Consider the following 16,673-nt stretch of genomic DNA (forward strand, 5'->3'; position numbering starts at 1 on the left):
ACGTTAATCTCTATAAAATTATAGATAACTGTTATAATGAGAGTATAGTAGAGTACATAATTATAAGTTTTCGTTAACGATAGATTAATCACAAAAGTTCTGAATTTCTTCGCTAAACAATTCTAAAAAAGCAGATTCGTAACTTAAAGATGAACAGAGGATTCAAGTATACTTAGTTACAAAACAAAAACTAAAGCTTTCATTCTTCAATTTGCGGCGTACCTACTTGACTCTCAGGCAAGTAGGTAGTAAAATATTATGTTATAAAGGAATTAATTCATTTTGAATAAATAATAATTTTGAATAATTAGTAGATAGTAGATGATTAGGTACATTTTCACAGCCTACATATTATTCTACATATTATTATGAAATACGTTTTCACCGATTATCCCATCCGCTTAAACGATTTATTAATGTAATAGATATTATGTATTAAACTTTAGATTTGATATCTACTGATATCATTATCCATATCCATACTTCCATAGTAATATGATAAATGTGAAAGTGTGTCTATCTTTATGTCTGTTTGTCTGTCTGTCTGCCTAGCTGTCCGTCGATCTGTCTGCTAGCTTTTCATAGCCCATCTGTTCAACCGATTTTGACCAAAGGTACTCGTACAAAGAGAGCTTACATCCTGAGGACGGACATAGGCTGCTTTTTATCCCGGAAAATTAGAGAGTTCCCATGGGGTTTTAAAAGTCCTAAATCCACGCGGTCGAGGCCATGGGCATTATCTAGTAATTAATATATTATTATGATCTGATATCATTGTACGAAGCCTCAAGGCCTTTGCGTTCTTGACCGTTTAAAAAATTATTCTCTGTTAATATAATTTGAGTAAAAAAATATTTTAATTCCACAAACAAGTTATAGTTTTAATGTTAAGGTGAATTCACCTTGCCCTATATACTCGTACTTATAAACGAGATGAAAGGCTTTTGCCTCCGCTTTACTTTCAACGAACAAAGTTTTGCTAAGCTTTGATTGCATTATATGAGTACGTACACCGTACTTTTGACATTCAATAAAACTTTTGTCCAGAAAAATTGGGTTTCAATTCCAAACTAAAACAGTTTAATTCAACAGGAAAACATTGAAACTCCATTATATAGTTTTCTATTGTAAACTATGGGCTACGTATTTGCATTTCTGAGTGCATGTGACTAGAAAATCGCGTATCGTTTTCTTTTTATCAAGTTTTTAAAAAGCTGTAAGGTAGAGCTTTTTATTCTACTCATCCCTAATTTGTATGAAAATCTATATAGTTTTAGCTTCTTCAGTGTAGATTTGTTTTTTTTTTTCATTCCGTGGAAAATTATTAAGGTACTTTCCAGGGTAAAAGAAGGCTATAATTTTTGGTCCGCTGGAATGCAAGATATTTCTTTACAAAATAATTGATGCTGACGACTTCTTCAGTGTGGCTTAGGTCTAAAAATTTCCGTCGAAACTCTTTGATTTTCCAGAACTAAATGTAGCCTTTGTCCTTCCCGGGATAGTTCATATATCTCTTTACCAAATCACTTAATCGGATGGGCCGTGAAAGCTAGCAGATAGATAGACATACACACTTGTATGTTTAGTATAATTTGACTCTGTAGTTAAGTAGATTGAATTAGGTAGATTTCTTTTGTAAAATATTATTTATTACATACGAGTATGTAGGTACGCACTATATATACATACGGAATATATTTGCATGTGATTCTTTATCCCTGCTTTTATTTATTTTTATTCAGATTTGTAATAGGAAAACATGCTAATATTGTGGCCTCTATTTCACATTTTATTACGCGTGTAGTTGACATCTAAATTAATTTTGGGCAAATTTTAATTGTGTAATTAATTAAATCATCTAATGAATCAAAATAACGGCACTTTGATGGTATTAATATTCCACCATTTAAATTATCTAAATTATAGTCAGTTTGAACCGCGTTAAATAGAATAAGTAACGAATTTAACAGCTCATGGTTTTATATAGTACCTAATTAATTTTAACTCCTAACAAATACTATATAGGTACGACATACAACGCGTTACTTAAAGGAAAAGCTTAAAAACCACCTCCCATAAAGTCTGTGTTCCTACCTTAGAATAAGGTCTGGACCTACATAATGATATGGACATAAAAAAGGAACGTGTTTTGCCACCTAAGGTACGGGGTACCTAAGAGATTTGTCAAAAAAAAATAGTAAGCATACAAAGAAAGGATTCATAATAATATGCCTTTTATATTCGCCTGCTGCCATTATGGTGACTAAATAGGTGTACCTAATATACCTAATATTAACAAGCATTATACCGTACCTACAAAAAAGCATCAATCTTATAGGCACTTCCTAACCTTCCCAAACAAAACCTACATATTGTAATTCTTTATGTAAATCTACATTAAGAAAGGACCAGACAATATAAGCTTTCAAGGTTGATCTTAAGTTTAAATAGAGCAAAAAAAATGCTGAAACAGGATATTGGTAATTCCCTGAACACTAAAGTACCATTCACACGGTGGCTCTACCCGCATATGCTGCTCGATAGCGGGAAAACTGCATTAATCCTTATTACAATCGCAATCGTTGTGATTGGCTGAATTTATGGTATTCTTGTTGCAACAACATTGTAGCCAATAGGGTGCAGACAGCTACAATGTCACGATCGCAAATCAGAGATGATTGCGATCATGACATTGCAGCTGTCATTGTACCGTAATCGAGCACCTGGTGGCGCGTTTTTTGACATACAAGGAATTCGGCCATTTTTGAGGTCTTCCTGTCAACCCACATACCATTGACTAAAGGCTTAACAGGGCTCTCTCCATCACTTACTCCATACAATCGTAGTTCCCATTTCATTTGAATATTAAGCAACCAAAGTCCATGAAATTTTGCAGACATATTCTAGAAAGTAATATCTGTGCCTGTGGTGTTTTAGATTTTTTTTAAATATGTAGTTTTAAAATTACAGGGGCTTAAAGTTTTGTATGTGAATTTTTAAGACCGCGTAACTTTGAAATCGAATATTTTAACGGAAATCTGGAAAACCACAGGCATAGATATTAGCTTCTAAAATATCTCTGCAAAATTTCATGGACTTTAGTTGCTTAATATTCAAATGAAATTGGAACTACGTTTGTATGGAGCGAGTGACGGAGAGACCCCTCTTAAAGCTAGAGGCTTGGTTTTATTTGAGGAAATTTGGTACAGAGATAACTTGCCCCTTGGAGACAGACATGGCTAATTTTAACCCGGAAAATCAAAGTTCTCGCCATGTTCTCACCTAACAGGATTTTCATAAATATATTTTATGCACACAGCACTAAATCGCGGGCATCACCTCGTTATAAAATATCATACCATACTGCAGCATAAGAACAATCAGTGCAACAATAATGCAACACTCTCTCTCGGCTTTTTCAATGCTTTATCAATACAAAAACCGTGACAAAGGGTGATCAGCGATCACTGTGATCGTAGAAAGCTGCATACCATTTTGTTCTATAGACTTACTAATTAATAAAGATTGCACCAATTGTACCTATTTGGTTAGCTAACATGGCCTGTTGGTAGGTTAGGTACGAGTATGTACTTTGGTGTAAGCTAAGTACAGTTTTAATATATAACCCCTTTATGGGTAACTTCCCTTCGATGACGCAACTGCTAAATAATATTATGAACAAAAACTCTGTACCTATAAGTAAACTGTCTTTCTACTGTAATCAAAAATTATCCACCATCAATAACTACAGAATCAGCTGTCAGAACCTCGTCCTATTATGGCCAATTCCTTAACTTAACTTAACGATGTTTACTTGATAATAAAAAAATCCGGAAGGACGACTTGACAAAAATAGTCATTCGTTACACCTTTTACGCTAAAAGCCTTTTATTGAAACAAATTCATTCAGAAAATTTTCTGACGTCAGTAGATACTTATAATTATGCACTTTGTATCTACTTTACATGTGTAATTATTTTATGCAATAAAAAGTAGATGAAAAAATACTGAAGTGATTTCGAAATAACTGCCTTTTTAAACTCATTTTATAAAAAAAAAATATCAAAAGGTTTTATTTAAAAATCTGCATATTATGTGGAAATCTTCGAAATGGCTGAACCGATTTACATGGAATTTTCAAAGACAGATAAATAAATATGCAAGGGGTGTTCTCGGCTGCTTATAATTTATGAAAAACCTAGAGCTCCAAAAGGTGATAAATAAATCTAACTTTACTCACAAAGTTGCAGGAAAAACTAGTTTATGTACCAAGTATCTAAGCGAAGAATAAAGAACAAAAAAGCTTGAGAAAATAAAATTAAAAGTATTATGCTGCGGTGTCATATTTTCTTTAAAAAGGTTCAAAGTACTAGTAGGTAGGTAAGTATGTACCGACATAAAATGTTTTACTGGACAACATGTTATTATGCAATATTATCATAATATCAGTAGAGCATGTAAGTAATTAGTATGTTTTATGTGAATTCTAATCGTCCTATCATTAATAACATTGCAATTAGCACCATTCATAGTCAAAGGTCAGTGACCTCTCAAAACAACAAGGTCTGTGTAAATACTTGCTTTTGTCATGCACGATGGTCAACATTCGGACCTCTTTAAACAAATTCGCCATTTTCGAGTTAAGGCAAGACTCGTTTTTCATTTACAAAAAAAAAATCCTTCACATTCTTGTGCAATTAATTGGGAGGTGTTATTACTTTCAAAAGAAGTGTAATGGTAGCCGCTTCATAAATGTTTAAGCTTAAAGATTTAATAAGTGATTTTTAAAAGTAAAGTGCCCATTATTGTGAATGATGCGGAAAAAGTCGGGTTGATCGAAGCTCGTCGCATACAAGTTGTAATAACAATTCATGAAGGATGTTTATTGCATATAATTTATCATCATGGTGATTTTTAGGGCTTCGACCTAGGTTACCTCAAAAGGAAAAACGGAACCCTTATAGAGGACCACTTTGTTGCCCTTCTGTCTGTCTGTCTGTCTGTCCGTCCATCCATCTGTCTTGTCTGTCAAGAAAACCTATAGGGTACTTCCCGTTGACTTAGAATCATGTTTGGCAGTCAGGTAGGTTGTGGTTAAGTCATTGAAAAAAATTAAAATGTCTTTCAATTTTCAAAGTAAGATACCTATACCGAGTGGGGTATCATATCAAAGGGCTTTACCTGCACATTCTAAAACAGATATTTATTTATTTTATGCATAATAGTTTTTGATTTATCATGCAAAATGTCGAAAAAATACAAGTACGAAACCCTCGGTGCGCGAGACTGACTCGCACTTGGCCGGTTTTTTTAATACTTTTACGGAAAATCGACGCAGCTGGAATCGTATTGAATCTAGCTAAATTAGTCAATATAAGAGACGAAAAGCAAATTACATCGAATACAAACATCGAAATAATATAAGCCATTATCCCGTTAACCGAGCAAGAGGAGGAAAATCCGAAACCGTCAATTGTTGGGTACATCACAAAAAAAAAAAGTGTTATTTCTGGTAAGATGTACACGGCTTCTTGTGCGAGTCCGACTATTGGTTATTTAAATGGTTTTTAAAATTATTTCTTCTCTTACTCGGAACTAAGTCTTCTTAGCTATATTTTTAACCCCCGACCCAAAAAGAGGGGTGTTATAAGTTTGACGTGTGTATCTGTGTATCTGTGTGTCTGTGTATCTGTGTATCTGTCTGTGGCATCGTAGCGCCTAAACGAATGAACCGATTTTAATTTAGTTTTTTTTGTTTGAAAGGTGGCTTGATCGAGAGTGTTCTTAGCTATAATCTAAAAAAATTGGTTCAGCCGTTTAAGAGTTATCAGCTCTTTTTAGTTTTCTTGTAGAAAAGAAGGTTAGATAACCGTTAGGTTCATAAGATTATGTCAATAGACAAATGTCAAGCTGTCAAGATGGACGTTGCCTAAATACATAATTATTTATTTGAAAATGATGTTTTGGAAAACTCAAATACTTTGGATCGTCGGGGGTGTTATAAATTTTTAATTTACACTTGTCACTCATGTGGGTAACTATCCCCTCACCGCGCACTCTGGCCCCTCTTTGTGTTTACGAGAGAGTAAACACCGCAGTCACAGTTCGTAAAACCCTCAAGGGTTCGCATAAGTTTTACAACCATAAGATGGTGCTTGTGGTTTGCCGCGAGTGTCGAAGGGCGCTCAGCTTTTATGTCCTTAGCACGTGTCTGCCACACAATTTTATCACTGCCGACAAGGATAAAGGGTTGTTGGTAAATTGAGCCGTTGTATTATTTAACCCCCGACCCAAAAAGAGGGGTTTTATAAGTTTGTATTTTATGTGTGTAATATTTATACGTTGTGTTTAACTAAAAATTTCCGCGCTGAGGAAAACAAAAACATGCTGAATATTATGCATCGGTAGAATATGAATAAAAAGAAGTGGTAAAGTGCCTATAGTAAATGATAATATACCAATAGTAGCTGTATAGTGTGGTATAGTATGGTAATTGTACCGGTAGCACAATAAACCATGTGGGGTTTCGGCTGTAACTTTTCTTAACATTTCTATTTGTAACTAATTTTTTTTTTTCAAATTTTGCATTAAGAAAATAAATAAAATTGTATCCAGATAATGATTACTTATTAATGTTATGTTCATGCACTTTGTCTTTAGCAAACATGAAGTTGAGGCAAAGCTAAGTTCCTATTACTTCTCAGTCTACAATCTCTAAAAACGTGACGTCAATCGTGTATTGTAACACTTTGTTTCAATTCTTGAAAATATTGGTTTTTTGTTGATAATAAAAAAAAATTACCAATGATTGTAATATTACAATATTATGCACTTATACCTAAGTAGTAATTATTATTATCATTAATACAAATATGTATTTAGATAGGTACTTTGTGACTTTTAAGATTTTGTAAGAAAATAAAACAAAGTAGCTCAGTTTTTATAAAAATCACTTTTAATACCTTTTAAAACAAAACAATACTTAAAAATCTATAGGACATAGGTTTGTTATAAATGTTATAACAAATGCGAACTCTACATTTTGTAGATGTATTTGGATTCGACCAAGACTTTTCTGAAAGGATTAAAAATAACAGAAAACAAAGGCAGACGAAAACTTAAATCAATTATTTCTCACAAAAGCCGAATATTAAGCAAAGATATGACTTTGCTCTTGTTTATTATGAATGAATTTATTTTCTAGCTAACTAATAGCTTCAGAAGACCTTCATCTTCTTATATTATTATGTATGTAAAAAATAAATCCCTATTTTCCTTGGTCACACCATAACTTGAGAACGACTGGACCAAATTGGATAATTCTTTTTTTTTGTGTTAGTAATTATTGTTAGGACAAAGTTTATATGAAATATTATTTTTTGGAAAATCTACGGGAAAAGACAGTTCCCGTGGGACGTGAACGAATCCGCGGGCAACATCCAGTTAAAAATAATATTCAAAATATTATTACTACAAAAATAACATTCCTATATTTTAATAATGCTTGACTATATTTACAGCACAATTAATGGACTAACTAGCTTTCATTTTTTTTAATCAAGCTCTTGTATTACACGCCTCAAGATAAATCGAGCACATTAAGTGAATTATCCAGTCTTGATTATGTTTCCTTACTGCCTTTGTTTTTTTATTTTTATGGTTGGTCATCTCGTGGCTCTTTATATGGCAAATGGCATTTAACAATTCAATAACTTTTACAGGTTTGACCTTTACTAATAAAAATTTACTCACCGCTTGTAACTACTTCATGAATTTATGCGTCAAATGTATGACAAAAATGTGGATAAAGTTTTGTATTCAGCGTGTGTAAATTTTTATTTGGATCTAGGGCCTTCGAGTCACTGGCAGGCGTCAAAACCTTAGTACATTTGACGCCTGTAGCCCAAAAGTAGCCCTTTTTCTCTTTGATTTTACGTCATCAATTATAGCCTTATATTTGACATATCTTCGATTCAAGATTCGATCAAGTTCACTCTGCCTTAGTAGACTACTTTTTAGATTTAGAACAATACATCTCTTGTAGAATTTATAGAGTACCTATCCATTGGTTTCAGCTTTGATTTAACTATCTTAAATTAAAATACTTAACACTAAGTAACGAAGCTTCTTGTTTGATTTCTTACGGCACATCATGCTTTAACAGAAATCTTAAGCAGCTTAACCGGACCAACTGGAAAAAAGGACATTATGTTAATGCAATAAAGAAGAAAAATAACGTAAATACCCAATCCCAGTGGTGATGAATTGTAAAAGAGGCTAAAAGGTAATGGAATCTTCCAAAAAATGCTTAAATAAAACAATAGAAAAATATTGAAACCTTTTGAACTAAAATCGTGTTGAACTTTTAAAGTAGAAATGTTTCCGAAAATGGTAAAAAGCAATAAGTTACTTTACATCTAAGTTGAATGCGATGTTTAAAATCAGATGTGAAATAAATAGGTATGTATATAATATAAAAATTAATGTCCGTCCGTCTATTTGCTACCAATGCATTCGCGCATCATTCATCTGATCGAGTTGAAATTTTGTACAGTTGCTGTCAGTACCTGCGTGAAGATTTCTGACATGGTATCATCAACTTACAATACAAGGCACACACGACAAATTACAACGCATTCGGGCATTAGCTAATTCTGAATAAAAAATAAATAACATTGATATTCCCTTAGAGACGTTTTATTAATCAAGCATGGGGATCCGCAAACCGCATTCCTTAGATACCATATTCCGGTTTTGTCGAAATTGTCAACACTATTATAGTTTAAAATAATAAATTATTTATAGAACTTGATAGGGTTAGGTACGTAACACCCGATTATAGTGACACCGACTTGCCTCATGGGCAAACAACCATCTAACGTGACGCAAAATTAATAAACTGACTCATAATTACTTAGCCTAGTATTAGTATAGAATACCTAAGTAGGTTTTTAAACTGATCCATCGAACATCTAGCCCATAATATACAAAGTGACAAGCATATTACTGCTCCAGAAACTACATAATTTCAAATGGTCAACTTTAACTTATGTTATTGACCTCCTAAATGTTATTGACCTTAGTGAGGAATTAATTTTATTTCGAAATGGTATTACGACAAAGTTAATAGTTAAAAAATGTAGATACTTTTAACAAATAGGTTCAAGCTATATTTGATAAACTTTTGTAAATGTTAATATAAAGTTGTACGTGAGATACCGTACGTAAGTGTACCTACCGTTATTTTAAACCAAAAATATATCTACTTACTATGTGGGTATAATGAGGTTAAATGTGATTTTATACAAGACGTGCATATCTATATCAAGTTATGATAGTGCAAGTACATAAGATACATCAATAACAATGGGAAGATGGAAACTTACCTATGAACTTCGACGTATTTAGATGGCAGGTGACTGCAAGATGACAAAAGCAAAATGAATGGAAGCAATATATAAATATTAAATATGTATATGATATAATATTACATAAAAATAAATAAATAAATGTTTTTTAATTAATGTTACGGCAATGATAAAGTGAATAATACATACTTATAAATAAATAAAAGTATGATATTATCTTATGTAATGTTTCTGCAATTATAAATAAAATTAATTTCGTAATCAAGAATGAGTTGTTAATGATCAACTTTAAAAAAGTTGAGAGCAGATTAGAAGCCCTAGTGAATTCGACAAGTAGGTGCGTTAGCTAAAAGTAGGTCCATGTTTTGAAAACTTCATTTCTTGGGAAGCTATCAACTTTCATGTTTTACTTTTTCACGTTGATAAGTTACACTTGGGCCTCAGATTGATCTTACAAATTAGTATGCGTAGCAAGAAAACAAGAGCAGCTGGAAGCTAATCTGGATGGAACTTGATGGAAACATTATTTACCGGGCCAAGGCCCACGAGTACGCAATACATGAAGATCCGAAGATGACATCTTCAAAAATATGACGCCACTCCACTTCGGACGCAATATTATTTGTTGTTTGTTACTATACCTATCTCATTGGAATTTATTAGTTTTATTAGTTTGATGCAATGATTTTTTTTCAACTTATCTCATGAAATCCGTTTAGCTATGTTCATTGCTTCACTTGGTTATTATTTTCTGCGTAAGCTCGGGTCAATATAACAAGGTTTGAATTTCCACTTTCCACTGAAGCGGAGATGATTGAAGAGAGATCGAGACATGCTGGAATAGCCGAATCAGATTATTGACAGATGACCAGATGACATGGTACGTTATCACATGACAATATGACGATGATAATCTAATTGGTCCATTCTTGCGCGCCTCCACTCGTTTCCTTTTCAGTGAAAAACTCCAATTGCTTAGGCATGTTTTGTTCTTAAGCAGAGCGGCAGAGCGGAGGTATGTGGTCAGTCGACCAATCAGATTTTTTATAGATGACGTGATCAATTTATCACGTCATCTTTTGAAAATCCGATTGGTTGACTCAACACATTTACGCTCCGCTTATCCGTGCTCTACATTTTAGTATAACGATGGCTGAGCGGAATTCATGAGATATAGAATGACTTAAATTAGTTAATGTTAATAGTTGTTAGTATAAGCCTTTACCGGTCAGATTGTACTGTGATTTTTGTTGGTACTGACTGGTGTTTCTTGTAGGCAAGAGCACCGACAACCCCGGCGCCGACTGCTCCTACCTTCGCTGCTTTCAAACCTAAAGCACCTAAAAGAAAAAAATGAATTTACTATTTTTCCTCTCATACCGCAAAACCAAACATAATAATTGAAGATGACATGCCTGCGTGGAATGGTGCCAAAGATACTAACTGCATTTCCGCTCAGACACCCAAAAAGTTAGGCAGCCCTTTTGTCACCAAAAGAGGCAATTATCCGCGTTAAAAGATCCCTAAAGATTTTTTTCACGTGCCTAAATAACGATTGCTTATTTTTATTAATACATTTACAAAGGTTATAAACTTATTAGGTTCAGAACAATTATAATTATTTATTTGATTGTTAAATTCAGTAGATATATAGGCTTGCTCTTGATTACAAATTGCACTTGAAATCGCACTTGATAGTAAATGATGATACGATCAAGTAGAGCGTTTCAGTTTTACTCGTTTTAATGTATAATTTTGTAGGTGCGAGGAAAACGGAAGTCAGAAGGGCATTCCATATGCAAGCGGTGCGTATTAGAAAACGAGGAAGCGAATTGCTTCGTCCATTCGTAGATTTAACAAAAGAAAGATTTTTCTTTAAAAACTTCAGACCATCTTCACTGTAACACTATTCTAGAGGGATTTGTGTCCAGGTTTTGCAAAAGAGATTCTATTTAAAAAGTAACAGTGTCTTCTTTCACTCGGGTTTATCTAGAAAGTTTTTACAAACTTGCCTTACTAGGTCTTGAGGGAACAGTGATCATAATGAAGGTTCACATTCTTAGATAAATTTCTTTTTTTTATGAATAGCAAGCAAACGAGCAGGCAAGAGCAGGTATCTGATGTTTATGAACAGTCTATGAACATTTGCAGTACCAGAGGAACTGCTGCTTACTTTTTCGTTTGTATATAACCCTCGAATAACCCCAAGTCAAAGTTAGAAACGCCGCTGCCGTTAGTTCAGTAATTTCCTTGTACGTGGAAGACTCATAATATGATATAACGTGTTCAAAATATAGCAAGCACCTACGAAAATGAAATCGGTTTTCTTGGCGTGCGTAAATAAAAAGGGAAGGGGTTGTGTGGTCAATCTAAATATAAAATATGTATATTAAAGGAAAAAGTGACTGACTATCTGATCTATCAACGCACAGCTCAAACTACTGGACGAATAGGGCTGAAATTATAAAAAAAGCTATTATGACGTAAACATCCATTAGGAAAGGATTTTTGAAAATTCAATCCCTAACGGGGTAAAAGAGGGGTTTGAAATTTGTGTAGTCCACGCGGACGCAGTCGCGGACATAGCCAGTTTCTCAATAAAATCTTACCAAGGAGAAGTTTCTTCTTAAGTAGTAGCAGACTCCTCTTCGTTCTTGCGCTTCTCTCATGTTCCGGTGTGTCAATCAGCGACTCGTGAACATCCTGAATATTTTGTACTTCTTCCGCGGGATAATATTCGTAATGTACGCTCGCTGCGACTGCAGCCACGAGGCAAGCCAGGACGATGATTGTGGAAGAATGCATTTTTCAGGTTCCTGTAAAGAAAAACAAACATCTTAAGCATACGTTATGGACTAAGAGTCAGCGCGTGCCAGACCTTCGTTACTTTATAAAAGCTCAAAGTTTCTCTGTTAATTGTCTCAAACACAGGGAGGAACGATCAACGACTATGAAATTTGAATCATGGTGGCTTTGGGAGATGAAAGGTAATGAAGGTCTAAAAAATCATACGGCAACCCCCTGCCAAGGGCCCTTCAAGTTTAGTTTAAGGGTGTCTGGCACGGGGTTATCAACACCTACATTATATATTTTTTCTATATTGACTTGTCCAAATCCGGTTCAGAACGCGTAAATTTAATATTCGTAGCAGAAATCAGTACCTAATGTTAAAAAGATTCAAATGCGGAAAATTTACGGAATACGAAATATTCCGAACGTGAGGCAAACGTTAAGGATGATTTAATATACGGCATACTCGCTGGCAAAATATTATGTACATACTTCGGTAGTGAATTTTATTAAATTGTAGACTAGTGCATCCGCCTCTTATAACATAAACTAATCTTTATTTCACCGTGACTTCATCCGCATCGATTTTTTTCAGGATCCCGTCAATTTTTTTCTTAATCCTCTGTATTATTTATTTATAACAAACCTTCCACATTGTAATGATGACATATCTATTGTATTGTATAATCTAGGACAGTAACTATTTGTAAGTTTCTTTTCATAATTTGTTTGTTTTCGTAAATATTACGACAACTAACTTACCAAATTAAATCTGATAAAGTTCTTAGTGGAATGTTATAAAAGTGTTATACCCTATTTATGGAAAACATGTTTGTATTCTAATTTTGAATACCCACCTTCTCTGTAACTGTAGTCGTGCAAATAAATCATTTTGATTTTTAATGTTCTACTTATGGACCTATAGGTTCGAGTACATGGTTCTACTTCGAATGGTCAGACAAACGCGATACCTACCATTTAGAGATTATCTATTTATATAGAAAAGATGAGATAAACTTTTACTTTGTTGAACACATGTTTGCAATGTTGATGCAAAACGAATAAATAACTAGTCATACAATTACATCCAGTCCATGTTTATAGGTCCAGTTCTATGAAAAGCGATTAAAGTAACGTTACGTCACCGTTAAATTTTGACTCTCTATAAAAGTAAAATGGGTTGTAAAGTCACAGTTTGTTAACTTGGACTAAAATTTTACCTACCCAGCTTTATGTATTAGTGGGTGGATAATATCAAATAACTTTAGTTTCATTTGCATAAATTAAACGTTGATTTGCATTGTCACTCAAATCAAAACGCATCTCCTCAAGAGAAGGTAGGTATCTCACACGTGCCTTTCCTCTTTTCCTGATCTTTTAGAATTTAAGAAATCTAGAAAGATTAAAAATTTAAATTAAGAATTTAGATCAAGATCCTATTTTCTTGGAAAGTTACAAAACATTTCCACGTAATAAATGTGAACTCATGAAATATACGGCTGATTAAGTAAGAGCAAAGTTTGAGATACGGTGAATCACCACATGCACATAATTCTTTGAACAAAGTGAGAAAAGATCTCTAGGTTAACTACCCGGCTACTTGGAGTACGTATCGTTTGTTTACCCGGACGACCGGTCAGCCTTGCCACTATCATAATAAAGATCTTACTGATGCATTCTGTAACATTTCGTAACTAAACTGTTTACATCCATACTAATATTATTATTATGCAAAAGTGTGTCTGTCTGTCTGCTAGCTATCCGCTTAATTTTGTACAGAGATAGCTTGCAGCCCGGGGACGAACATGGGTATTGTATTTCGAAAAATCAAATAGTTCTTATGGAGTATTAAAACGCGATTTTTTTAAATCTATTTTGACGAAACTTGGTACAGAGTTAGCTTGCATCCCGGAAAAAAAAAAACAAAGCTACTTTTCGTCCCAGAAAATCTAAGAATTTCCACGAGAAATTCAAAAACCTTAATCCACGCAGACGAAGTCGCGGGCATCATATAGTAATAAACATTGATCAGTTACTTTACATAGTAAAAACATAGTAGACCTTCGAAAACTTGAAATGTGTGATGGTTATTGACATTCTTATATAAAGTAATCTACATCATCTGCAAGAACCCGTTATGTTTAGGTAAAGTTTGAACGATGATCTTTATCAAAACCTTCATATCTCTCAGCAAAGGATAAATAAAACATTTAAAAAATTGGTCAAGTTCGTGTCAAGGTACCTATAAGTTAGGATTCCGTAGCCATGCTGATTGATAAAAACTTTGGCGGTCATATTTTCCAAAAACTGTCAACGAAACCTCAAAATATTTAATTTCAAAATACCTATTTAAAAAGGTATCACTAGAGGGGTAAATCAATTTTTTTTCGACTTGCTCTTTTCATGTCCAGGAGATGTAATGAAAAATTGAATTGTTTCTTTTTAGTATGCAGATGCTCCTATAATTTATTTGTAAAATGGCGACAGATGAACAGACAGACAGACGGTCTGGATGAAACTATAAAGGTTTCTGGTTATCGTTTTGGGTATCTACGATATGGAAAGAACCTACATACAAAATCACCACTAGATTCAGCAATTTGAGGTGTAAGTAGGTACGTTGATAACAATATGTCAGTCAGTCAGTTTGTGCTTTTCTGTGTTAAGGTATTCGTAAATCGTAGTACGCCTACGCCTACGAGTATCTACTACGTAAGTACATGTAACACCATTATAAGTCCAGCTAATAGTACCTACATATGAATTAAGGTCCATTAAGTATGACTCAAGGTTTCTTTTTACTACCTATACCTAATAGCTTACAAATTAACATGAGAAAAGATCTAAGTAGATATCGTGATGACCTACGTTTTGTGTGTTTGTAGGTATGAGCTTGTAAGTTTTAACTATTGGTTAGCTATTAGATTAAGGTCATAAATATACTAGTACAAGGTAAGGCTCAAGGCATATTGGGGCAGAGTCAAAAGGAATACACGCGTCGCTCGGCGCGCACTTTTGCGGATGTTTTACATGTAACAGCTAGAGTACGTTTGGTAATGTTGACATTAACTAGATAATATGTAATCTGGAGATTAATAAATAAATAAAGGTTACCACTTACTACCTTGTAAGTGAGTTTGTTTTTATATAAAAAAATCCTGTTATTAGCTATGAAAATTTCTACCAGATTTTATGATATAGGTAAGTAAGTTTTTATCATAATGGTTTTGATTTGGCGGTGGAAATTGAAATCTTTTCGAACCGATATTCTATATAGAGCGGAAGCAGCGTCTATACGTCTACGAGGAAGCGTTCCTCGGAAAATTGAGACGTTTCTATTTGCTTTTCCGTTCAACATCTCTTTGACGATACGGTCGCGGTTGGCACGAAGAAAACATTTACTTCTTGTCTGAAATACTCGTACCTCTCGAATACAGATCTATTGCAGCCTCTACGTGCTCCGAGTATCTACTCATTTATTTTTACACCGCAATGCATAAAAATAAAGGATCGTTAGGGGCTATAAGTTGCCAAATAGATATTTTAAAGAAACTGTTTTTGTTTTATGAATCAAATTCTTTATATTTGGATGCCACTAATTTAATTATTATCGGACTACACTTTAAACAAGTTTTGGCGCATGTTTTGATACACTCGACATTTAATTCAAGGTTTTCAATTGCTGTTATTAATAACAGACCATTGAAGTATCCTAAAAATAATTGCTAATGACTAGAGTTTTATTATTAAAATTTAAACCCCGATTAATTAGAGAATCGTAAAATATAAAAACCTAATGTACTTATAAGTATATTAAGAATGCCCGCTTAATTAAACCCTTATTGCCCATCGAACCACAAAATAGAGACCCTGAACTTTATTTTAAACTCAAAAAGAAATTATTCTTAACTCTTTTGATTCATCTCTGTCTGTAGTCTTTATAAATATTCTGTTACACTAAAAAAACAATACCCATTTATGTAACAATGAGCCCAACCTTAGTTACAAAACCTATTACACGTAATTGTAAATATTTTAATTATTCCGTACGCAACACCACTCATTCACAATTCGTAAATGACGATCCCGATTTGACTACTTAATTATCATGCTCTACCTTGGTAGCTTTGTTTGAACACAACACAGCACTGCAGCGGTCACTAACTCACAGATGACAATGAGGAGGTATCGAATTCTTTTATAGATTGCAAATGTATTAGCTGGTGGTAGGGAAGGTAGGCGATGCACACGCGAGCCTACGAACACGAAACGCATAGAGTTCATGGAAAAAACGACAGCTAAGCCAAACAAACTCGTATTTAGTCACTGATTTTACCTAGAATATACGAAACTACGAAAGCCTTTATTTGTTCTAGTTGAATTTACGAGGTGATTAACCTATTTAGTGTTACTACGTAACAGAAAGTTTTTTAAACCATCTGTCATTAACAGCTTCCTTTGTTTTGCATAGCATCAATTATGTGATCATGCGACTGACTTAATTTGAAATCCATA

General features: G+C 33.8%; 1 protein-coding gene across 3 annotated transcripts; it reads right to left on the minus strand.

Annotated features, from left to right (window-relative positions):
- Positions 1 to 7,996: 7,996 nt before the first annotated feature.
- On the minus strand, positions 7,997 to 16,356 carry LOC123873940. Of its 3 annotated transcripts, none has more exons than XM_045919051.1 (4): positions 16,276 to 16,356; positions 11,978 to 12,184; positions 10,594 to 10,708; positions 7,997 to 8,191 (listed from the first exon to the last, which is right to left on the minus strand). In XM_045919051.1, exons 2-4 carry the CDS (start codon positions 12,171 to 12,173, stop codon positions 8,179 to 8,181), a joined length of 324 nt encoding a protein of 107 aa, XP_045775007.1. In that variant the 5' UTR covers positions 12,174 to 12,184; positions 16,276 to 16,356; the 3' UTR covers positions 7,997 to 8,178. The 3 variants fall into 3 exon arrangements, with proteins under 3 accessions (XP_045775007.1, XP_045775016.1, XP_045775024.1); XM_045919060.1 differs by lacking the exon at positions 16,276 to 16,356 and adding an exon at positions 14,220 to 14,362; XM_045919068.1 differs by lacking the exon at positions 16,276 to 16,356 and having other exon boundaries at positions 10,630 to 10,708.
- Positions 16,357 to 16,673: the final 317 nt, after the last annotated feature.

The sequence above is a fragment of the Maniola jurtina genome, chromosome 2 (genome assembly GCF_905333055.1).
Source record: "Maniola jurtina chromosome 2, ilManJurt1.1, whole genome shotgun sequence".
In the NCBI taxonomy this organism is placed as follows: Eukaryota; Metazoa; Arthropoda; class Insecta; order Lepidoptera; family Nymphalidae; genus Maniola; species Maniola jurtina.